Raw genomic sequence first — 26,213 nt, 5'->3', positions numbered from 1 at the left:
CGTTGATTCTAGATCAGTCCGTCATTTTAAAACATTATTGAATTCCGGCAATTTTATTTAAAAATATATGACCCACTTCAATATTCAATTCGTAATGCAGTTTGACTGCTTCCATTGTTGTTATGTCGATGCCAGTGTCGTATGTGTTAGTGGTACTCTATAAAGTTTAAACAACCTATGAATTTAATGAAAGTTAGTAAAAGTTTGGTTATTAAAAATTTACACTTTCAGCAATTAGTTAGATAAAGATTTGATGGCACATTTTGGGTTCCGTATAGTTTATATATGCGTATGAGTGTGTGTATGTATGTGCGGGAACACACAAGCACATAATGGGAGAAACGAAAACTTTAATGGAAGAGGGAATATAAAATCGATTGAAATATAGGGAATATACCAATATTGTCAACGGCAATGAGGGAGAATAAAATTTTCTAAATAACAAAAATTAATAAAAATAATAAATCTATTAAAGTATTTCAGGAGAATATTTATTTTTTATAAATATTTTATTTTCGTCCTCGACTTAGAGGAATATTTATTAATTTTACTTAAATTAAATCAAATAACAATATAAATTCAGTAAATACCATTTCTCCATTATGGCAAAACTTACCCTCACTCATATTCAAACGCTGCCTGGCAAATTATAATAAAATTGTATTATATTTATGGTCGAGCTAATTTATATCAATTTACCCATTCGATTGGCTAATGATGGCGGTTTCATGAATTCACAAAACCATATTTTCTTTCTTTGATTGATATTGGTAACGGATATCATCACCAGCACCACAATCCTATGTGGCGTATGTGTGATTGATAATTATGGAAAAAATATGTTATTCATACGCCACGCTCATCAAAATTCTGCAATGAAAATAATACAATGAATTACTAACTCATTGATTTTGGCATTATATGAATGATTGAAATATCATTACAGAATGTTTTGCAACTAATTGACAATGAAACCATGATTCGAATGATTTTTATTTATGAAAATGTCAGAGTTGTGTTGAGTGATTGCTGAAAGCAAAAGGGATTGCTTTTGAATTGTAATTAACGTTTTGACAGAATGAATTTTCGCGGAGTGATTGGAGAATATAAGAAATTGAATTGTGTTCCACTTTTCTTATATCAATCATAATCAAGCTTTTACTCTTGCGGGGTTCTAAGGGTGTTTTACCACAATTCCAATTAAAAAAATGAATTGTTACGAGTTTCGGCTTCTTCATGCAGTAAATGCTCAATACAGATAAAATATCTTAAATTTACGTCGCATTTACCTGTATCGAAGTATTTGGAAGTAGCATCCCTATCTGCAACCGAATCGAGTGATATTTGAAATTTTGGGTTCTCTATGAATGAGACTTTAGTCCATTAAACTGTTTACACATTACATTACACACATTTAAAAGTCCTATACAGAAAATTTCCAAATTTCCAGATCTTAATGGCATAGTTTTCTTAAGAATTGTTTTAAGTAGATAACACCTCCATGTATCGTTGGTGCACACTTTATGGTATTTTGAAGGCTTTAACAGCATAAGATAGGACTTGTTCCAATATTAAACTAGTGAAAAAAAGTCAAAAGTCGGAAGGGGACGACTAAATGACACCCAATGGAAACGTACGTTCCGAAATTCACTCCATTTGGGCTAATATCAGCCACTATTTGTGCAATAAAACTGAAATCAGATTCAGAATATATAACAGCTATATCCAAATCATAGCCGTCTCTATAAAATTTGGCAAAGGTATTTGCGATGTTTAAAAGATATTTGTTACCAAATATCATTGTTGTCGAATGCAAAATACGAATGTGAGGGATTTAAGGACCAAATCTGAACCGATTTTCACCAAATTTGACGTACTTATATCCGACTGAATTCCGTCGGATGTGCCAAAATGCAGATGAATCGGACACAATTAACCCGAAATCGACTGAAGATATATTGGGAGGTATATCTGAATTTGAACCGATTCTCACCAATTTCAATTGGGTTCACCCTTGGGCCAAACAAATATTGTTTAAAATCCACGATTATGTCTTAAAGACCTTCGCGGTTATGGAAATTGTGTAAAAAATATAATTAACAATTTAATAATTATATATTTGCTAGTTTACAAAAATAAATAAACAAATGTGTTCAGAAAAGTTACCCGGAAGAGAATAACACAAAACAAAACCAGTAAAGAAAGTCCTAAAGTCGGGCGGGGCCAACTTTATGATACCCTACACCACATTGCTAATTTAGTAGAGCTCCAAATAACATTTAAAAGTTTTAATGGGAGAATTTAATCATACACGCTATGATTATAATTATTATTTAAAGTTCAGGGGACTAAATTGCCGAAGCATTTGTATCTTTTCAATTCAATTATATTGCCCATTTGGTGCAAAATTAATTTGAAATCAGATAAAGATATATATGAAAGCTATATCCAAACCTGAACCGATCTCGATAAAATTTGGCAAAGATATTTCTAAGCTGTATTTGATATATTTCCCTGAATATCGTTGTTACGGAGTGCATATTAAGGTTGTGGGTAACAAATATAATAAATCGGATGAACAAAATATATGGGAACTATAGCTATATCTGAATCGATCTTCACCAAATTTGGCATACTAGCTTCTGGACTCAATTCGTTAGCATGTGCGAAACTCCATCCCATTTGGGCAATTGGTGAACAAAAATAGTAAATCGGACGAAGTTATATATGGGAGCTATATCCAAATCTGAACCGATATCGATCAAATTTAGCATGGGTAATTCTGAGCTGTATTTGATATAGTTCCCCAAATATTACAGAGTGCATATTTCGGCTGCGGCTGATAAAAATAACAAATCGGATGAACAATATGTATGGGAGCTATAGCTATATCTGAACCGATTTCCATCAAATTTGGCATTCTTATTTTCAGGCCTAATTTGGTTGTGTGCAAAATTCCATACTATTCGGGCTGATATTACACGTTTGGTGCACAATAAAAGCCAAATCGGACAAAGATATATATGGGAGCTATATTTAAATATTTACCGATTATCTCCAATTTCAATCCTTGAGCCAAACAAACGTTGCTTGGAAAATTTCATTTCAATCGGATAATAATTGCGACCTGCATTTTGTTCACAAGAATACATGGACAGACGGACAGACGGACTGACATGCATAAATCAACTCAGAAAGTGATTCTATGGAGATCCTCAAAAGTAACTATGGGTCTACCTCACTTCCTTCTCCATGTTACAAACAAATGCACAAAGACATAATACCCTTATCACTATGTGGTGTAGGGTATAAACTGAACTGATGAGGATCGGGGGCTCCTTCCGAAACCACGTGTATATTAAATTTGTCATTCCGTTTGTAATACCTTGAAATATACATTTTAGACCCTAAAAAGTATACATATTCTTGATCAGCATGAAATTCTATGTCGATTTAGCGATGTTCGTCCGTCTCTCCATCCGTGGAAATCAATCTAGCTTCCGAACGAAATGAAGTAGATTATGAAAATGTTACTTAAATGTATATTATGTCTGCAGGACTTTTGGTATTAAAAATGGGCCAGGTAGGTTCACGTTTCGGTATAGCCCCCATATAACGGTACCTCCTGATATTCGGTGTTTTGATGATGTTTGCTACATTATTCACCGAAATAGTTTCAAATTTGGTGTTTGAATATCCTAATGGGTACTACAACCTATCACAGAAAATTGTCTGTGCAGGTCCACGTCTTCCTATAGCCCCCATAGGACGGTACCTCCCGATATTCTGTACTTTGTTGATTTTAGCGACATCATTAACCGGAATTGCTTCAAATTTGGTATTTGATGTTCGTAATGGATGCTACAGCGTATGACGGGAGATTGTCTGTGCAGGTCCACGTCTTCGTATAACACCCATATAACGGTTCCTCCTGATATTATGTTTTTTTATGTTTCTCATTTGAATATTGTAATAGCTTATGACAAATGTTAGCTATGCAGGTTCATGTCGTCGTATAGCCCCTAATATAACAGCTACATTCGGTATATTTAAGATTTCAACAGAATTTTTAACGGATTTTATTGTTTTTGAGAATTACCAAATTCGCTCCAAATGGTGGAGGGTATTTAAAATTCGGTCTGAAAATAATGGTATTAGGCTTTTTGCAAAAATAACTACAAATAATATGCCAGCACCGTTCTACCCAGAAAATATTTTTTAAAATTACAAATTATAACTTTGAAAGTTTGTTAAAAAAAATACTATAAAGAATCTATATTCAAGATCCCGAAACTCTGATAGTCGATGATAATCTGTCAAAAATATCCTTTTAAATCGCATTGTAACACCGATAATATCACTGGAAAAATCTGAAATTTAGATCTGAGGTCTTCAAAAAAAAAAAAAAAAAAAAAAAAAAAAAAAAAAATAAATAAATAAATAAACAAATAAATAATAAATAAAAAATAAATTAGAACATATTTAAGATGTATGTAAAATGTTATTTTTTATAAAATATTTAAATTATATTTAAATTTTTTAAGAATTGGAAATGTTCTAAGAAATTTACTTTTTAAGGACTAATCGTGGACTTTGTAAAAAAAACTTAATGCTGATATAAAAATTCAATATTTGTTTTAATAATTTTTCGAAACTCTTGACGTGGATTTTAAAAAAGTGTTTCTAAAATCCAATCCTTAGTTTTTTAAAAGATTTAAAAGCGGGCATTTTCTGGGAATTAGATTTTTGAAAATCTTATAATAGATTAGACGTATGCCAATTATGAGTTCGGCTATCCGCAAAAATTAAAGATTCGTTTGAATTAGTTTTAGAGGATTTATTTTAGAGAATTCTTATGATCTCGTCACTTGGGTAAATAAAGGTTTTTGTCGCAGAAGTTGTTTTTTAAATAACTTCTAGGGAGAATATCCCAGACAAAAAACAAGGGAACTTATGAGGATTGTTTGCTCTTTCCAAAACCTCCACTAATAAATAAACGTTGTTTTCATAAAAACAACAACAATGGGATTAAGCCTGACCATTTTGCAAAAACAAAATACTATGGTATCCCGAACAAAAAAGCCAACACTGTCCGGATTTATTTTAATTTGCAATTAGACAAAATATCAAATTACAACAAATTTGGAGGCAAAAACTTTCAAATGATATAGCAATAGCACCCATATATATGTTTCATCCGATTTGGGTTTTAAGTCCCTAAAATGCGTAATTTGCACTCTATAATGATGATATTTGGTACCAAATATCAGATTCGCCTCAGAAATAAGTGTTTAAAATTGTGATCAGATCAGTATAGATTTGGATATAGCTCCCATATGTATCTTTATCAGATTTCAAGTTTTTTGTGCCCCAAATGGCTAATATCAGCTCAAATGGATTGAATTTTGGCACATGCGACCGGATTCAGCCTGAAAGCAAGTGTGGGTTTTACTCCACAACAATAATTTTTGGTACCTGATATGAGTACAGTTCAGAAATAAGTGTTTTAAATTGTGTCAAGATCAGACTAGATTTGGATATAGCTCCCATATGTATCTTTATCCGATTACAAATTTTTTGTGCACCAAATGGCTAATATCAGCCCAAATTAACTGAATTATGGTACTTCCGATGGAATTCAGTCTAAAAGTAAGTGCTTAAAATTTTGGTGAAAATCGGTTCAGATAAAGCTATAGCTCCTATATATATATGTTCATCCGATTTGGTGTTAAAGTCCCTTACATGCGTAATATGCATTCCAAAACAATGATATTTTATACCAGGCATCAGATACTGCTTGGAAATACCTCTGCCAAATTTTATCGAGATCTGTTCAGACTTTTATATAGCTATGATATACATTTCCATCCGATATTACGGTTATTGCTCAACATATTTGTATTGTCAGCCCAAATTGAATAGGTTTTTTTGATATTCAACAAAATTTTACCATTTGGTGAAACTCGGCCCGGTATATCTATTGCTCCAATAAATATTTTCATTAATATATTTAAAATAATCCTTATTGAATATTATTGAATAATCCTTATCGAATCGAATATTATTTGGTTCATAGTTGGTATGATCTACTTCATATAAATTCCCAATATAATCTTATTTGTTACGTGAGTTCTATTTAAAACGTATAGTTATGTAGGGTATCATACGTTCGGCCCCTCCGGACCTTTGACCTTTTCTTACTGTTTTTTTTTGTTTTTTGGGATTAGATACCCTCAAAGTACCGAAAGATGCGTCGATATTTTTCATTCTGAAATTTCTTTTTGTATTTTTTATGGGAAAAATTTATTTTTTTTTGCCAGTTGGACCACCGAAATGGTTTTGATAAGTATTTCCGTATACGTCCCCGGGAAGCGAGTAAGTAGTTACATATCCCCAACTTGGTAGATTCAAATATCATGTGCCAGACTTATGATGTAGGGCATAAATCCATTTTGAATGTAGCCCTTTCTTACTTATTTTAATGTGTTATTGATTGTATTATATATTTATATTGCCTAATCCCCAATAGTAATTGTTAATTGTTCACACTTGCTGCCACACTTATTACATACTTATTGTAAAAAAAAATAGTTTGTAAATAACAAAACAACAACATGTGTTTGCAATTCAACAACATTCTAAATTAGATATGAATAATTTACGGATTTTCATTAATTCGCTTTTCTGCTTATCCGATCCGATAACATTTATTTGTCTGTGAATAATTTTCATTAATAAATAAGCATAAGCATTGCATATTAATGTTGATAATAAATTATAATTTCATTGACAAAAAACAAAAAAAAAAAAAAAAAAAAAAAAAAAACTCTTGAGCCCATAATTTAAGCACATAATTCGCAATAATTAGATCATAATGGGACAGAAAAATTATGTTAAACATCATCTAGAGGCATGAGAAATAGTAATAATAATAATAATTTAAATTATGCTATTAAAAATGACATTAAATAATTGATGGTAAACAATAGTGGAAATGTCATATTCAGTAAGTCAATGGCATTTATTTTAATAAAGAAATAAATAATAGCCAATGGGTAGACATCTTAACAGAAAAGCTAAAATTTCGCCATGTAAAAACATATGAGACACTCCCTATGCTCTCCCCTTAATCATATCATTATTTATAACCTGCACCACATAGTGGTAAGGGTATTATGTCTTTGTGCATTTGTTTGTGACATGGAGAAGGAAGCGAGATAGACCCATAGTTACTTTTGAGGATCTTCATACAATAACCTTCTGAGTCGATTTATGCATGTCAGTCTGTAGCAGGTATCATTTATTATCCGATTGAGATGAAATTGTCCAAAAAATACTCGCTTGGCCCAAGGACGAATCCCATCGAAATGGGTGAGAATCGGTTCAAATATAGATATAGCTCTAATATATATCTTCAACCGATTTCGGGTAAATTGTGCACCACATTGCCAATTTCCTGAATTTTTTAACATCCAACCAAATTGAGTCCATGGGCAAGTACAGAAAATTTGGAGAAAGCGATTCAGATATAGCTCCCATGTATATATTTCATCGGGTTAATTGTGCACAAAATGGCTAATATCAGTCCAATTTTGCACCAAATGGTCAATATCAGTCCAAATTACATGAATTTTGAAACATCCAACCAGATTCAGTCAAGATTTGATGAAAATCGGTTCAGATATAGCTCCCATATATATGTTTTATCCGATTTCAGGTTAATTATTCACTACGTGGTCAATATCAGTCCAATTGTCCTGAATTTTGGCACATCCAACCGAATTCGGTCAAGAAACTAGTACATCAGATTTGATTCAGATACAGCTATAGCTCCCATATATATATATATTTCATCCGATTTGGGATTTTAAGTCCCTTGCATGTGCTCCACAAGAATGATAATAGGTAACAGATAACTTATGGAGCTCAAAAATACATCTGTCAATTTTTTTCAAATTTGGATCAGATTATATGTCTCATCAGATTTTTGGTAAATTGTGCACCAAATGGCCAATATCAGTTCAAAATAACTGTATTTTGGCACATCCAACCGAATTCAGTCTAAAAGCAAGTACCTCAAATTTGGTGAAAATGGGTTCAGATATAGCCATAGCTCGTATATATATAGCTATAGCTCCCATATACAGGGTGAGATGAAAAATCTGCAACAAACTCCAGACTGCTGTCATTTCTAAGCCACTCGTCCGACAGCTGTTAAAATTATTCCAGTGACAGCTCATTATTTTGTTTACAAGCGTACAAAAGCAATTTGGTGAGAATTTCCCAGAAAAAAAGTTATTCGTGATTGAATTCAAGTGTAATTTCTTTATATTTGGCTGGAAAACCACAAGTGGCTATCGTCAGCGCATTCCAGCATTTAAATGTGAATAGATCTTTTGTGTCTCGTATCATCTCTCATTACCCTGACACTGGTAGCGTAGCCCGACGTCAAAGAAGTGGACGGAAGAAAACAGCAACATCAGCAGAAGGGGTTCGAAAAGTAAACGTGCAACTGATCGAAACCCGCGTCGCGGTGGCCGAATGAGGGCAATATTTCATTCCCCAAATATTGACAAGCTCGGAGTAAAGCCATTGAAATTCCAAAAATGCAAGAACTTACACCGCAACAGAGAGAAAATATACTCAAAAGAGCTAAAGAGTTGCTTCTCTTGGTGAACTGCCGAAAGTGGTGAACTGCCGAATTTGGTTTTCTCCGATGAGAAAACATTTGTTATCCAGCAGTTTGTAAACAAACCAAATGGTCGTGTTTACTTGCCAAAGAGGTCAGCTGAAAATGTGCACCTTCGGTTGGCCACCAGATCTCAAGCGCCGAGCGCCGGCCGTAGTGATGGTGTGGGCCGCCATAACAGCCGATGGTGGATCTCCGCTCGTATTAATCGACCGTGGCATCAGAATAAATGCCGAATATTATCGCGAAAATATTCTGGAGGGTGTATTAAAGTCTTGGGCACGCAAACATTTTGGCCGCAGACCATGGACATCCCAAGAGTACTCAGCACCATCGCACTCAGCGCACGTCACCCAAGAATGGTTACAAAATGAGGTTCCTCGCTTCATTTTCAACGCACAATACCCACCAAAATGTGCTTATACAAATCCGTCGGACTGTTGTGTCTAGAGTATTTTGGAAAGCTAGGTTGGCACTAAAAAATACTAAAGTGTCGATCACCTCAAGCAAGCGCTTCGCCGGAAATGGGCCAAAATACCGCAGAGCAACATTCGGGCAGCGTGTGACGGTTTCATTGGCCGTTTGAAGGACATAATTTGTGCCAAAGGTGCCCAAGTCGAACAAATCTAAACTTATTCTAAAATTTGATGCGATTTCCGACATTTTTTGCTTTTATTGAATAAAATTTAAAAAAAAATGTAAAAATTATGGCGTTTGACTTTGTTCAGTTTTTTTATTTCACTCTGTATATGTTTTATCCGATTTGGCGTTAAAGTCCCTCACATGCGTAATATGCACTCCACTAGAATAATGTTAAGTACCAGATAACAAGATTTTGTCGGGATCGGCTCCTATTAGGCTATAGCTCCCATATGTATATTTATCAGAGATCAGGTTTATTCGGCACCAAATGGCCAATATCAGTCCAAATGAACTGAATTTTGGCACATCCGATTTCAGCTTTTTTGTGCACCGGTCCGGTATGCCTCTTGCTCCAATTAATATTGTGTAATAAGGATAAGGATTATCGAAGTCATATCATGCTCTATACAGCAATGTTACGCATACGCATAGTGGTATAGGATATCATATAGTCGACCCCGCCCGACTTTTGACCTTTCCTTACTGTTTTAAAATATAATTTTAGTAATACGATAAAACGAAATTAATGTTTCGGAATTGCATAGATTGCATTTTTAACAGAAATTTCTAAATTTATTTATCTTTTAATTTTACATATCGTATTATGAAAATTACCTCCAACATCACCCTCCACTCCCTCTCCACACACCCTCGTATTAAATCATTATTAAAATTAAATTTCTATTTGAAATTCATAACTCATTTTTGGTAACCAATACCATGGTAATTTTTACACACACACTCTATTCCGCTAATGATTAAACACAATTTTCTGTATACATTAAATATCCTAATTGACCATAAACAAGTAACCAAAAATTGACTGAATATGAATCGCTTGTTGGTATTTACACACATACACATAAACAAATTTGCGTATTCATAATTAATTTTATGAAATTTTTGAATATTTTGTTTTTATTGTGGCGTTGCGTAAAAATTCACGATTTTTATGAATATTAAATACAATTTTATATTTCAGAATAATTATTTGAAAATGCAATTATAAATGCAATTGAATAAATGGGTACATGTTATGGCATAAATACATTGACTGTCAAAACACCAATTTGCTAGATTTCATAATTTTGTAATATTTTAATTGAAAAATATGTGGGAATTGGTGGCATGCAATTGATTGGGACGTCCTCTACTTAAAAATATATTTACTCAAATTAGCGGTGTGTTTGTGAATGTAAACATTATAAAAATTTTGAGAAATGGTTGTTTATCGGCCTTTTTATTTGATTTATAAATAATAAGATTTTTTTTTCGAGCTTTAGGCCATTTTCGTTTTTTTTTTTTTAATTATTTTCCAAAAAAGAGATTTCTTACATTTACATAAAATTGTCAGATTTACTTAACAGCTAAAGTAGTTTTTACTACCATTGTCTGGTGTTATTATTGCACTGATTATTTCTACGTATTGCACGATCTCTTCTTTGTCAAGTGTCGATAACAATAAGCTGCATTATCGGTGTCGCTTTTGTAATTGATCTTTTTGTTTGTTGGTATGGCCTAAAGCTCGAAAAAAATCTTATTATTTATAAATTATTAAAATAAATATGGTAGCAGGTATCATTTACTAAGGGCAAATTTGTAATATTTATTAGTTTTATCTCAATTCGGTGATCATATTAACATTATTGAAATTTTGTGGGAGGTGCCAAAACATAGGGACTAAAATTTTCACCCTCTATTTAAAGTATCCCCTTAATATTTAAATAGCTAATTTATATTTTCATGTGTGTGTAGAAGCCGAAAGGTTCAAAAGTTCGATTTTTTTTTGTAGATATTAGAAGATGTTTAAATTTCGGCCCGAACACGAAACTTAATTATTAAGACGCACCAATCCAGTTACAAGAAAAAAAGTATATGTCATACGTAGTTAAAATGTCACAAGACGTCTAGAAAAACAGTATCGTTTCTCGAACGATTTTTAGAGGCTTTGAAAACCTGAAAACTGGATCTTTTAATGGAATTCAAGCGCGTTAGTGTGATTTCTTTATATTTGGCTGGAAAACCAAAAGTTGCTATCCCCAGTGAACTCCGGCATTTAAATGTGAATAAATTTTTGGTGTCCCGTACCATCGCTCGTTACCGTGATACTGGTTGCGAGGTCCGATGTCAAGGAAGTGAACGGAAGAAATCAGCAATATCAGCAGAAATGGTTCAAAAAGTAAAGAAGCGACTTGATCGAAATCCGCGTCGCAGTGGTGGAAAAATGGCTGAACGTGAGCTGATCATATCGCGATATTCCATTCGGCAAATATTGAAAAATGAGATCAGGGTAAATCCATTGAAATACCAAAAAAGTGCAAGAACTTACACCGCAACAGAATGAAAATAGACTCAAAAGAGCTAAAGAGTTGCTTCGCTTGGCCGAAATTGGTGAACTGCCGAATTTGGGTTTCTCCGATGAGAAAACATTCGTTGTCCAGCAATTTGTAAACAAACAAAATGATCGCGTTAACTTGCCACAGAGGTCAGCTGAAAATGTGCACCTTCGGTTGGCCACTAGAACTCAAGCGCCGGCCATGGTGATGGTGTGGGCCGCCATGACAGCAGATGGTAGCTCTGCGCTTCTATTAATCGACCGTGGCAACAGGATAAATGCCAAATTTTATTGCGAAAATATTAAGGAATGTGTATTTAAACCTTGGGCACGCAAACATTTTTGCCGCAGACCTTGGACATTCTAATAGGACTCAACGCCATCGCACTCAGCATGCGCCACCCAAGAATGGTTACAAAATGAGGTTCCTCGCTTCATTTCCAGCGCACAATGACCACCAGAATCTCCGGACACCAATCCTAATGAACTATTGTATCTGGAGTATTTTGGAAAGCAAGGTTGGCACTAAAAATTAGCAAAGTGTCGATCACCTCAAACAAGCGTTTCGCCGGGAATGTGCCAAAATACAGCAGTGCAACGCGTGTGACGGTTTTATTGGTAGTTTGAAGGCCAAAATTCGTGCCAAAGTGACCAATTCGAACAAATCTTATTCAAAACTAAATTTTTCTAAAATTTGATGCTATATCAAACATTTTTTGCTTTGAAATTAAAATTTAATAAAAAATGTAACAATAATGGCGTTTGACTTTGCTGCAGTTTTTTACCTCACCCTGTATGACAGCTATATACTAATAAGCCCTAAACCAAATGAAACATATATATAGGACCTTTAGTTATACCTTAACCGATTTTCATGAAATCTGATGTTCATGCCTCTAGACTGATTTCGGTCGGATGTGCCACAGTTCAGGTCATTTGGACTGATTTCGGTCATGTGGTGCACAATTAACTCGAAACCGGTTGAAGATATATATGGAAACTATATCTATGTTTGAACCGATTCTCACCAGATTTAATAGGGTTCGTAATTGGGCAAAACAAATATTACGTGGAAAATCTAATTTAAATCGGGTAATAAATGCGATCTGCATTTTGTTCACAAAAGTATTGGACAGATTGACGGACAGACAAGCTGACATACATAAATCGACTCAGAAGGTGATTCAATGAAGAACACCAAAAGTAACTATGGGTCTATCTCGCTTCCATCTTCATGTTACAAAATATGCACAAAGATATAATACCCTTACCACAATGTGGTGTAGGGTATAAAAATGACCATAATTCCTAAATATTAAATTATCGGCGTTTTCAGCCATTATTTGTGATCACTTTTTTAGGCTTGAATTATTACATATTGTAAAATGGCCATAACTTCTTAAATATTGAGTTTTCGGCGCTTTTAGCTATTATTTGTGATCACTTTTATGAGCATGAATTATTACATATTTTAAAATAACCATAACCCCTTAAATATTGAGTTTTCGGCGTTTTTAGCTATTTTTGTGATCACCTTTTTAGGCTTGAATTATTACATATTGTTACATATACATATTCAGGACATTTGGAGTCGATCTAGCTGGTGCGCACGATAACTGTCGAAAGGAGTATCAGATTTGGTCCAAGCTTGGTACATCGTAATATATTTGTCAAACTTAGATCGAGTTCGGAGAAGGGCAAAAACCGTCTACTCCTTCTGGTACCTTCCCCACAAAAATCGAAATTTTTAAAAAATATATTTCCTGCACAAAAAGAGGAACGATAAGTCGATTTTGCCCCAACTTTTGTAAAATGTGATGTAAGTGTCCGATTGTCTTCAAATTTCACGCACCTCAATAATTTTATTAACACGAGGTCTGGTGCTGAGATGAAATACATCGGTTCACTCTTTCTGATACCTCCCCCACAAAAGCTCAATATTTTCAAAAAAATATATTTTGTGCACAGAAAGGGAAAAGATAATCCGATTTTGCTCCAACTTTGCGAAACCAAATATTTGCGTGAGTGCGAAAATGGACAATATCGGATCACTCTATCATGTACCTGCCCCACAAAGGGTCAACAATTTTGAATGATTACAAAATTTCACACATCTCAATAATTTAATTAACCAAAGGTCTGGTGTTAAGACGGAATACATCGGTTCACTCCTTCTGGTACCTCCCCCACAAAGGATCAAAGTTTTGAATAACCAGAACGATCATTCAATCCGAAATAAGCATCCGGTTCTCTTCAAATTACACACATTAAATTATTTTTATTAACCCAAAGGTTGGTGTGAATATGTGATATATCGGTCTACTCCTTCTAGTACCTCCCCCACAAACGGGTCAAAATTTTAAGTAACCATAAAGCTCCATTCAGACTTCCTACATCTCAGTATTTCCATTAATACCATATATGTTATAAAGTTGGTAGAGATCGGACCATTTCAACTGGCACCTCCCTCACAAAGAGTCAAAATTTTGAATTACCAAAACGATCATAGAATCCGAAATAAGCATTCAACTCTTCAAATTTCACATATACAAACATTTTTGCTAATACAAATTCTGTTGTGAATATGATATATATCTGCGAAACGCTTCTGGTACCTTACTCACAAAGGTTTACAATTTTTTTATATTTTTATCGTAAGTTATGAGAAACAAGTCAACGATTATTTATAACTGGCAATATCTAAATATTTTTCTCAACCAGAAACCTGAGATGAATATTGAAATTGTGATTTCCCATAAATTGGATATAAATGTTCGATTTTCTTGTATTTCCTTTTTTTTTATATGTATTAGATGAAGCGTGACAATGAAATACTTCGGTAGACTGTACCTGGTACCTCATGTACATGTTAACATTTTCTAAAAATTTTCATATGTGTCATGTAAATTGAAGTGAATATTTATAATGTATTTATTTAGGTCCGATACGAAATAGACAATATTGGCCCATTCCCCCAGAACGCACTCCATAGAAGGTCAGCAATTTGAATAATCATAACAGAAGTCAAAATATATTTAAATAATCGAACAATGGCTGAGCGTATTACTCTGTCGGCAGAACCGATAGATACCTTTTTTTAGACTTGATTTTTTACAAATTTTAAAAATAAAAGGCTAAATTAAATTTTTTTTGTTTTACTTACCTTAATGACATATTTTTTTCAAAAATCCTGTCTTAAAAACCCAATTCATTTCTTAAAGTTGTTCACTTTCCCACTCCAGGGCACATATCTGAAAATTATCCATTTCCGTATTAATTTTCCATTGAAATAAAAACACAAATTGTATTATTTTCGTTTTATCATCTCCTTCAGCTTTATTTTCCATTATTTCATACCTCTGCAAATAATTCATAATTGATTTCAATGATTATTTCCATGTAAGCGCTTTATAAATCCTTACGACATAAGGCTACATTTTCTCTTGCATTTTTCTCATATATTTTCTGCAATTTTCTCTTTTTTGTTGCATTGCATTATTTTAATTGTTTTGCTGTTTTTTTTTGTATTAGTGTGAGTGTGTCTATAATTAAGTTGTATTTATTTATTTGTGTTGTGTATTTTATCTTTTCTTCTTATTTTTTGTTAAACATTAACCATATCTCAAATTGTTTACTTAACTACATTTTGCATTAAATTTATAATTAAATTTATTTAGATTCTTACAGCTAAACATCCCACCCCAACAAAAAAAATAATGACATTCGCTTAATTAGAAAACCTTCTTACAAAAAAAGTTTTTTATTTTCAGTGTTAAATTTTGTTTTCTTATTTCCTCATTTAATTTGTTTTTTTTTTTTAATTTTTAGACAATTTTATTTTAGTTTAAATTTTATTTAACATTTTATTGAATTTTGTTTTGAATTGTTGTTATTATTTTTATATATCGTTTTCATAGTATTTTATTGTGTTTATTGTAAAGAAGAATTTGATTTTGTTTTCATTTTGTTGCGTGTTGTTGTTGTTATTGTTTAAAATTTGCTCACCAAACAAATATCGAAATAAAATTATAATAAAAGCCAGGCCAAAAAGGGCAACAACAATAAACTGGAAATATTGTTTTATATTAACATTATTGATTTAATTTTTTGGTTTTTAATTGTTTTATTATAACTAAATGTAATAAGTCAGTTACAATAAGGAAAGGGAATGCCTATAAACCATTATCTAAATTATTGGCATGAAAATTATATTTGAATTGTTGAACTGCAGAAAAAAGTTATAATAATATTGAATTATGATTGTGAAGGAATTATGTTCTGAGGAAGAACAAAAAAAACTTTATTTTTGTATATTTTCTATGGCCAACATTTTTTTAAAATAAATCAAAAAAAATAATCTTTTGAACAAAAAATGTTAGAAACTATTCATCTTTTTTAATTAGTCACAAACAGGACATGATACCACATTAATCGAAAAGGATTTTTGAATGGATAATTGAAAAAGCCTTCGTAATATACAAAAAAGTAAGGAAAGGTCAAAAGTCGACTATATGATACCCTGCACCACTATGTTATTTAGTAGAGCTCCCGTAGCAAAAATTGTAATCTTGGGAATTCATGTGAAGTAGATCATACCAACTATAAACCAAATAATATTGATATGACTTCTATAAGGATTGTATTAAACAAGCAAGCAAGAAAGACGTGCGGGACCGACCATATGATACCCTAAAACACTACAATATGATAGAAGTCCCCTTATGTCCAAATCCATTTAGGGAGATTTCGCTTTTGAAATTATGTTATATAGCACTGCCCAGATACTACCCTTAGTTTTTTGACCAGGGACATTTGCGCAATATTTACGCTCTTAGTTACAGCTAAATATAATCCAATGGTCATCCAAAATGCTAGACTTCTTCCCTGTCCTCAACTCGTCAACAAAACCAGAAGTTCGCCATTTGTGTATTTTGGATTTCGCCTGTAAGATATTTTTAGCGTTTCGGTAGAATGGAAATGTTGATATTTTTTCCCACAAAAGTAGCGATCTATTCTACCCGCTGTCCTAAACTCCAACTTCATGCGAGATTTCGTGTCCTTTGGTTTCTATTTGTGACCTTTATAACTGCTGCAAAATCAGGAACCTTTTTTAGTTGTTGGTTCATTTAAACCCCTAAATATATTGCGGACATTTTTAAAAACAATAGGCCTAGCGCTCCTGAGTCTAATCCTACCCCTATGCAAATTTTTGTGAGAATCGGACGATAATTACAACTTGTATATAATAACCCCAACCGGTGTTGTAAGGTGAAACAAGTAAAAAAGCAGATGAGTTAGGCCGGGCCGAAACCTTAATACCCTCCACAATTTATAAGAAACTCGAAAAAGTTCCAACGAAAAATAACGCTCAAATAAAAACCGTCATAAGTTATTTGTGTCATAAGCTGTAGCAACGGTTCCGAACTTAATATATGAAATTTGGAACAATTCCGTTGAATAATGCGCAAAAATTATGAAAATACCGAATATCTGGGGTACCGTTATATATGCGCTATACTAAAGCGTCGACCTATTTGGACAATTCTCTCCTAGGGAATAAAGTACTCAGAAGAAACCCCTTGTGTGCATTTTAAGGCAATTGCATTAAAAATTGTCTGAAATCATCAAAATACCGCATATCGGGGGAGTAGCGTTATAATTCTCCTCTATAAAATAAATTACTAGCAAGGAACCCCTTGTGAGGATTTTCAGGCAATTCCGTTGAAAAATGTGGCTGAAATCATTAAAATATCGAATATCGGGAGGAACCGCTATATAGGGGATATATGATATCGTGGGCCTATGTAGACAATTTTCTTCCAGGGGGTAATGTACTCACAAAGAACTCTTTATGTGGATATTCAGACAATTCCATTGAAAAATATGGCTAAAATCATCAAAATACAGAATATCGGGGGGTTCCGTTATATGGGGGCTATATTATATCGTGGACCTATAAGATAATTCTCTTTCAAGGGATAAAGTGCTCACAAGGAACTCCTTGTGTGGAATTTCAGACAATTCCATTGGAAAATGTGGCTAAAATCATCAAAATACCGAATATCGGGGATAACGTTATATGGGGGATACGTTATTGTGGACCTATATAGACGATTCTCCTTCAGGGTGTAAAGTACTCAGAAAGAACTTCTTTCGTAGTATTTCAAGCAATTCCATTGAAAAATTTGGCTAAAATCCGCAAAATACCGAATATTGGGGGGTACCGTTATATGGGGGCTATACGATATCGTGGACCGACAGATATGTGCAACTTTATCATCCTATCTTAATTCGTTTTGACTGCAACGTGATTACAACAGACGGGCGGACAGGGCTACGCTGATCAGAATGACGAACTTATTATATCCTCCATACTATGTATGGTATGGTATGGTATGGGTATAAAAACTTAACGTTAACATTTGAATTAGACAAATAAATTGATAAGACAAGGGATAGGGTCAGCATAGAAGCCTATTGTTGTTCTTGTAACAGTTCCCCATATTATGTTTGGGACCTGCTAATCTGGTGGTAACTCCAGGTTCAAAAATTCACTATGAATACCACTCAGGACTGTCTGATAGGATTCTTGATTTAGGGGCTCTCTCTTGTAGCGTTGGAAATCCCTATCTGGATTATGTTTGTCCTTCCTAACACGCCTGGATGGGGGAGTTTTATCCACCATACAATGGCTTGGATTTCTCCCACGATAACATCCTAGCAGGTACTGCAACGAAAGTATATGGTTATGCTGACGTACGGGAAGGACCTTCGCCACCTCATATAGATGCCTCATGAGGAGGCACCCTGTCGCAGTTCTCAGGGCATCATTCTGACAGTTCGGAATATTTTTCCACTGCGTAGAACTTATATTCGCAGACCACACTGGTGGCGCATAGCTGAAAAAAAAACTGACCTACCTCGTTATAAGAGGATAAAAAGATCTCCTCGTCCGCGCCCCAAATGCTGCTGGCTAACGCTTAGAGGACCTTGTTCCTATTTTTCATCTCGTCGCAAATAGCTGTGGCTTGGACGGGCGACTTGAACATGATATTGAATGTTACCCCTAGGATCTTGTTGTACCTTGTGGCGGACCATGTGTTAAAGAGTGTGACCCGTAATTTCGTGGCGGATATTTTCATAGCCTATTGTTGGGGTAGCTGATCGCAAATATTGAAGGGTTGATATGAACCCAAAAATAATGTTTTGCTGATTTTGCAGAGTCGCTCTATAGGTCAGTTATAGAACCATTGACGAAATTTTGCATGGAATTCGATGGGTAGAAACATATCTTTCTGGATGTTCATCGGATAACAAACAGTAGGTTAAAAAGACCTTGACTTTTGTGTAAAACATACAAAAAGGTCCATTCCTCGGCGAATATTTTCAATCATGAATGTCAATTCCGGGCGAAATCATAAGATGAGAAACCTTTACATTGATGCTATAAACCGGAATGAAAGTTTTCAAATATTTTTTGAAAGACCTTTTAGCACGACAAATGACGTAAATATTGGGTAATTTCCACGGAATTTTGCAGGGTCTCTTATCTCCGATAAACCCCTCAGCATTGCTATGTGGCACTACTTCAAGAATGCAATGTGCCAAAACATACATACATTTTGAAATCCATGAAACATTTGTGTTTTTTTCGCTAGAGCCAATTCCGGAGATGTATCTTGATGAAAAAATACCGATGTTTTACTTTTGTAATAGATACTGGATTTTTGGCAAAAATTGTTAAATTGGTGATGAATACATTACTTATAAACCCTGCTAATAGAAAAATAGGGACTGGACCTCTATATTTCGAGTGAGCTTTTAAAAAGTACATTTATGTGTTTAAGAAGAGTTAAGTTATCTTGGGCGCCATTCTGTGTTACATTCTCAAATCATACTCACATACTTATATTCTCAAAGGAATATGTTATTTAGTCCATCTTCGGCACATTGTATTATTTTTACCATTCCTAGATCAGTCTTGAAGATGGACGATTTCGGTCCACTCATTCTGGTACTTACCTAAAAAAGGTATTTTTTTTCAAAATAATTCATATTTGGTTTGAATTTTCTGTAGCAAAATTTGAAGGCTCATCCAAACTTTAATCCTCGCAAGTTTCAAGTAAGAATAAATTTCTATTTTTATACTTTTTATTAATTATTAATTAGCTATATTTGTTATTAATTTTAACTCAAAGTTTTAATGACGTAGTAACATTATGGCCAGAGAAAGCAATGTATTCCAAAATTATTATCCATTCAAAATTATTATTATTTTTTTCGACTAACCAAAAATTATGATAATACACCCACATCGCAAGTGCCTCTCAAATTCTATCCGAAATTGGCAATTAATTGGCTCATGTCAGCCAGTAATTTGCAGTTCACTTTCACTTCAAAATGAATTTTCTGTTAAAATCTTTAGGCCATCATTTTTATGATGAACGTGACATTAAATTTGTTAAAACATTCTAAAAATTCGATGGCTGGAAATGATTTTTTATGGTGTTGCTGTTGTTGTTTTTGTGTTAATTTTCTCTTTGGTGTTGTTGTGTTTTTTTTTTTTTTTTTTTTTTTTTCTTATTTGCCCTCGATTTTGTTTTCATTCTTCATTATGGCTTATAGGCATTACATAAAAATAAATATGGCAAAAATATCAAAGTAACACAGAGCTCAGAGCAAGGATGGATGGATGGATGAATGGTAGGATGGAAATGGAAAATAAGGGACGGACGAAAAATGCCAACAAAAATCATTTAATAAGTACGCTTTGTAAATTTAACTAACCAATTATTATTACTACTAGCACTACGGCAACGACCCGGATGGCTGCCATCAGCCTCGTCAACATCAGCATCATCATCATCATTTCGGTTGCTGCAGTCAATGCCACAAGCAGTTGTTTTTTTCATGCTCTTGCCCAGAGTCAAAGCAACCAAAGACTTGTGACTGCCAGGCTGACTGGCATATGGTCGAATATTATAATGAGCCAACTGTACTGCTGGTATGGGAATCGTTGCCATTCTCCCCAATGACCACCGTCCCGTGTGCCTCTTCGCCTCGCCATTTCCACCTCTACAGCTACGACTATGACTATTTGCACCATCAACGCCACCATTACTACCATCATTGCCCCCACCATCGCCAACGCCATCACCACAATCATCTCTGCCATCCACGCCGTTATTAACATCCACAACATCGCCGATAAAATGTGTCGTCGAATTTCACTGTATCAACGGTGAATGCTGTGAATTTTCACTAAAATCTACTGTATAATACATGTCGTTCTCCAAGTTCATGGCCAAATGGCGCTGAAAGGGCCGCTCATTTAATTGGCCTACATGATGATGGCGTTGCTGTTGTCCTGCTGACGATGACGATCCGGCTGCTGCTGTTGCTGACGCATTTGCGGTTGGCAAATGTCCAACACTATTACGTTGTAGTGGCGCCGATAAAGTTGAATTGGTTGCAACACGCATTGCATTGGCGCCCGTCGCCCCACCGCCACCCAGACCCTTGCCACTTAGCCAGTGTCGACTAATTTTCGATGTTGCCTGTTTGGTGCGCCAACGAAAGCCCAGTATGGGCAGAAAACCATAGGTCCGTGTTGAAAATTTACGATACGTTTGATTCACTTTACAGTGGCATATGGTAAGCTGTAATTAAAAAAAGGAAGAGAAGAACAAAACAACGAGAAAAGAGAGGAGGGAGAGAAGAAAAAAAAGTAGGAAATCATTATTTTTGTGCTCGAAAACAAGAAATGAGTTTTATTTTTACTGTTTTTTGCTTTTGCTATGCATTTTGTAAACTAACTATGCCTAAAAGGATATTATAATTGAGGTACAGTTGAGCTGACGGAAATTGAGGCAGAGCAAAAAACAAAAACAAGAAAATGCTGCATAACAAAATCATATTTAATCACAGAACAGATTTTTCATGTCCTGCAGGCAATGCAGAAAAGTTTTAGAATTGCTAGGAAAGTACAATATTTATGGCTGCAATTCAGAAACCTGAAGGGAAATTTTATGGCAGAGATGCTGCAGGAAATTCGAAAAGAAAGTATTTTGAAATGGGGTTAAATGAGATCTGTGTAGCACCAGAAATAGGGGATTTATTTGTAAGTTATATTTCAGGGGTTGAGAAGGAGCTGAAATAGAGTTTTTAGGGACGATCTAAAATGAGTTAATGAATATCAATAGATGTATCAATAGATGTATCAATAGATGTATGCTCCCAGCCTTGAGTTATGATTACTTCCTCTTTATAGGGAAAGTTCCGAATCAGTTTTCCATCAGACCTTGGGTTAATAAAAATATTGGGATGTGTGAAATTTGAAGATTATCGGACTCTTTCATCACATTGTATAAGAGCTGTAATTATTCAAAATTTTGACCCTTTTGGGGGAGGTACTTGATGGAGTGAACCGATATCATCCAGTTTTGCACCTGACCTAGAACTGACGCAGATATTAGGATTTGCTAAGTAGGAACAAAATCGGATTATTGCTTCTCTTTCTGTGCATTCCATCTTGGCACCAGACCTTGGGTGAATAAATGTATGGTGAAATTTAAAGACAATCGTACTCTTACATAACATTTTATAAGAGTTGTAATTATTCGAAATGTTGACAATTTGTGGGGGAGGTACCAGATGGAGTGGACCTATATTGTCGTACCTGATCTAGCACTGATGATAATATTAAGATTCGCAAAGTTGGTGCAAAATTGGATTATCCATTCTCTTTCTGTGCAATAAATTATTTTCTTTGAAAATTTTGACACTTTGCGTGGGAGGTACCAGAAGGAGTGGAGCGATTATTGGGATGTGTGAAATTTGTAGACAATCGGAGTCTTTCATTAATTTCTTTCAGAATTTTGAAATTTTGTGTGGAAGGCACCAGAAGTAGTGGACCGATATTGTCCATCTCCGAACTCGATCTAAGTTTGACAATAATATTACGATGTACCAACTTTGGATCAAATCGGATCGTGCGCACCAGCCAGCCAGAGACAGACAGACGGAAGGATGGACGCACAGACGGACAGACGGACATCGCTAGATCGACTCCAATTGTTATGAAACGGATTTGGTTCAAAGAGACCTAGGGTCTAAAACCGTTATTTCGATGAGGCACCTTTTGGCCGTAACAAATGATATATACCCTCTCTAACCTTATGACTATAGAAGAATCTGTGATTGCATTAAATAGACAGAAAACCTCATGAAGACCTTATACAGGTGGCTGACCTTTCATTGATAGAAGACTTTCTGTTAATAGAATACTTTCTAGTCTCCTTTGATGGAAGAACATCCTTCTATGGATAATGACTTTGTAATAGCCCTTTAAGAAAGAAACAACTTCTGAAGACCTCCTGTACACATATGACTGAATGGCATCAACTGAGAGAAGACTCCTTAAAGGCCATACCGACCCTAGTCAGGCGTTCTATGAATAATATACTATCTCAAGGCCTTCCCGGAAAAGACAAACTTTTCAAGGACTTCCATTAAAACCCTCTGTGGATAGACGATCTACCAAATTCACCAATGAAGTTAATGCTCGTCTATTGAAGTAGATTCCCTGGAGCCGACTTCAACTCGTCTGTGAAGAGCAACTTCCTGAAACCGACTTCAACTCGTCTATGAAGAGCGACTTCCTGAAGCCGACTTCAACTTGTTTATGAAGAGCGACTTCCTGAAACCAACTTCAACTCGTCTATGAAGAGCGACTTCCTGAAGCCGACTTCAACTTGTTTATGAAGAGCGACTTCCTGAAGGCGTCCTTCAACTCGTCTGTGAAGAGCGACTTCCTAAAGCCAACTTCAACTCGTCTATGAAGAGCGACTCCCTGAAGGCGTCCTTCAACTCGTCTATGAAGAGCGACTCCCTGAAGGCGTCCTTCAACTCGTCTATGCAAATAGACTCCCTGAAGGCGTCCTTCAACTCGTCTATGCAAATAGACTCCCTGAAGGCGTCCTTCAACTCGTCTATGAAGGTCGACTCCCTGAAGCCGACTTCAACTCGTCTATGAAGGTCGACTCCCTGAAGCCGACTTCAACTCGTCTATGAATAGCGGCTTCCTGAAACCCACTTCAACTCGTCTATGACGAGCGACTTCCTGAAGTCCCCATACATAGGCTCCCTGAAGCCCCCAAAAGCTCGTCTATGTGGAGACACTCCTTGATGTCACTTTCAGCTCGCCTATGTAAATATACGTCCGGCAGCCCCATGAAGACCCCTTTCAGCTCACTTATGCAAATAGAGTTCCTGAAGGCCCCCTTCAGCTCGCCTATGTAAATATATTCCCAGAATGTCCACTTTCAGCTCGCCTATGTTAATAGACAGCCTATGTTTTTCCTTATGGAACCCCTCTCCCTAATCCTGAGAGCATATACTCCCATCCCCGAACCCGCCCAATAGCTCGTGTATATACTGATCTCTACCTCTTACGTTTTTCCTTATGGAACCCCTCTCCCTCATTCTGACAGCATAGACTCCCGTCCCCGAACTGGGTTACAAAGATCCATGGTCTCAATTCTACTACTCTCTTTCTAAACACATTGACCATGTGTAATATTAATTTTCCTCGTTGTAAATGAGTCCAAATGAGTTTCCAACATTAAATTATGGCCATAAAAAAACTAATTAACATTTGCTTTGAAACCAAACCACATAATGTGTTGGGTTGGCAGAGGACAACATTTCATTCTCTTTTTCTGGGAATGGACAACAAATTCCGTACATTAAAGTTGAAGCAATTAAAGAAAAGCCATAGTGGATTGTTGGGAACAGTGATGCTTATAAAATATCGTTTAGCAGTGACCCAAATCATTAGGTTGTCTGAATTTTAAAATTTGGATTAACCAGAAAAAAGAAGAGGCTTAAGTGTGGTAGTTATATTATCAGGGTCTCATGGGACATTTTCAAATTTAAATTTAACTCCTTAAATTCCCAAATTCCTGTTTTTCTTTCATTTACCCATTTCGTTGTTTGGCTCATTTTTAATAAAAAGTCAGTACATCAGAAAACTTTTCATATTTCCCACATCTTCAACGCACCACAATCTTTACAAGTTTCCGAATTAAAGTAAATATTTGTTAACCATGTCTAGACATGGCCAACCAATAAAAATCTCCCACAATATATGAATTCAATAAATTCAACTATTTTCCAAACAACAATTAAATACTTACATAGAGTGCGACAAAGAAGATGACCAAAGCCAATACAATCGCTGCTGTATAGGCATTGTGCAGTTCAATGGGACTTTTCAGGACAACAGATGAACCGAAACTTTTGTCATTAAAATTTCGAGCACTCGTATCGTCGACCATAAATTCACTGGAACTAACCACCGTTTCCACAACAAATTCATCTGCAAGTGGATAATGTGATACCGTAACCATATCGAATGGAGGTCAGCAATAACAAAAATCGATGGCAGAACAACAGCAAAGAAGGCAGGGCGGTGGCGGGTGGTAGACATCAGACATGAAAATATAAATAAAATAAAAACAATGAATAGTTTTTCATTTGGAAAAAGTAGCAACACACACTAGAATAATAAAATTAATATTAGAACAGGGCAAGGCAGAGAGCCTCAAAAATATTTTGTGATTGTATGTGTTTTGAAATAACAAAATATTGCAAGTGTTTTTTTGCCCCTCTTTACAGAGTGAGAAATAATTGGTTTTCTTTAAATTTTAAATTTAAAATTTTCTGTTTTCAAAACAACTTCGTTGTTAAAAATTAATATTTTGATCAGACAATTCGGAGATATATTTGCACAGTTATTTCAATATGTTTCATTTTAAAATAAAAAAAATATATAAGTTGACATTTTCAAAAATGTTATATAATTTTTATTAAAAAAAATTTATTAAACACAAATAATAATTTCGGACTTAACATCCTAACCATCTAAGTTGATCCTTTAAAAATTAATACCGATTACCACAGGCTGACATACGCAAATAGTTGTAGAATTTTATGCTGATCAGAAACGCATATCCTGCGTTGGGTCCTAAAATATTATGTCTACGAATTACAAACAGAATGACAAACATCACATCCTGTTATTTTCCCTAATATTGACTAAGAACGTACATATAATTTCAGAGAAATCAAGGGATATGAAAATGTCCATTAATTTGGAAGGACAATAAATTTGTCCAACAACATGAAATAAATGCCTATTACTAACATGTGAATTCGTATGCAAATTTTGTCAAATAGAATTCAATCAAAAAAGATAAGTCTTAAAATTTATAATTTTTACAAATTCGGAAATATTTGTTCCGAATATGTAGTAAGATATATTTGTGCTCCAATATTTCTTACGGTGTATTCATAAAAATATCCGACAGCACCTTCCTCAACGACTGCTCGAACAAAACTAAATATTCTCCCAAAACCATTTTGACAGAAAATTCAAAACAATTTATTTTTTACAATTGTGTTGGTGAACACACAGATATCCCAAGGGATACTCTTTGCCTAGCCCTGTATTAGAACATGGGTATAACAACAACAATGACAACATTA

At 34.7% G+C, this 26,213-nt stretch overlaps 1 protein-coding gene across 2 annotated transcripts in view; it reads right to left on the bottom strand.

Annotated features, from left to right (window-relative positions):
• Window positions 1-14,979: 14,979 nt before the first annotated feature.
• The window catches only part of LOC101894833 (mucin-4-like), a 203,953-nt gene continuing 192,719 nt past the window's right edge, over window positions 14,980-26,213 (bottom strand). For both annotated transcript variants that reach the window (XM_059124549.1, XM_059124550.1), the window contains 2 exons: window positions 24,863-25,044; window positions 14,980-21,325 (listed from right to left, as the gene is read on the bottom strand). In XM_059124549.1, the coding sequence (XP_058980532.1) occupies window positions 20,894-21,325; window positions 24,863-25,044 (614 nt within the window). In that variant the 3' untranslated portion in view covers window positions 14,980-20,893. The remainder of the gene's footprint in view (window positions 21,326-24,862; window positions 25,045-26,213) is intronic.

This window comes from Musca domestica, unplaced genomic scaffold (genome assembly GCF_030504385.1).
Source record: "Musca domestica strain aabys unplaced genomic scaffold, Musca_domestica.polishedcontigs.V.1.1 3, whole genome shotgun sequence".
Taxonomy (NCBI): Eukaryota; Metazoa; Arthropoda; class Insecta; order Diptera; family Muscidae; genus Musca; species Musca domestica.
The sequence above is the reverse complement of the archived record's forward strand: the minus strand, read 5'-3'. Positions and strand labels throughout refer to the sequence as shown.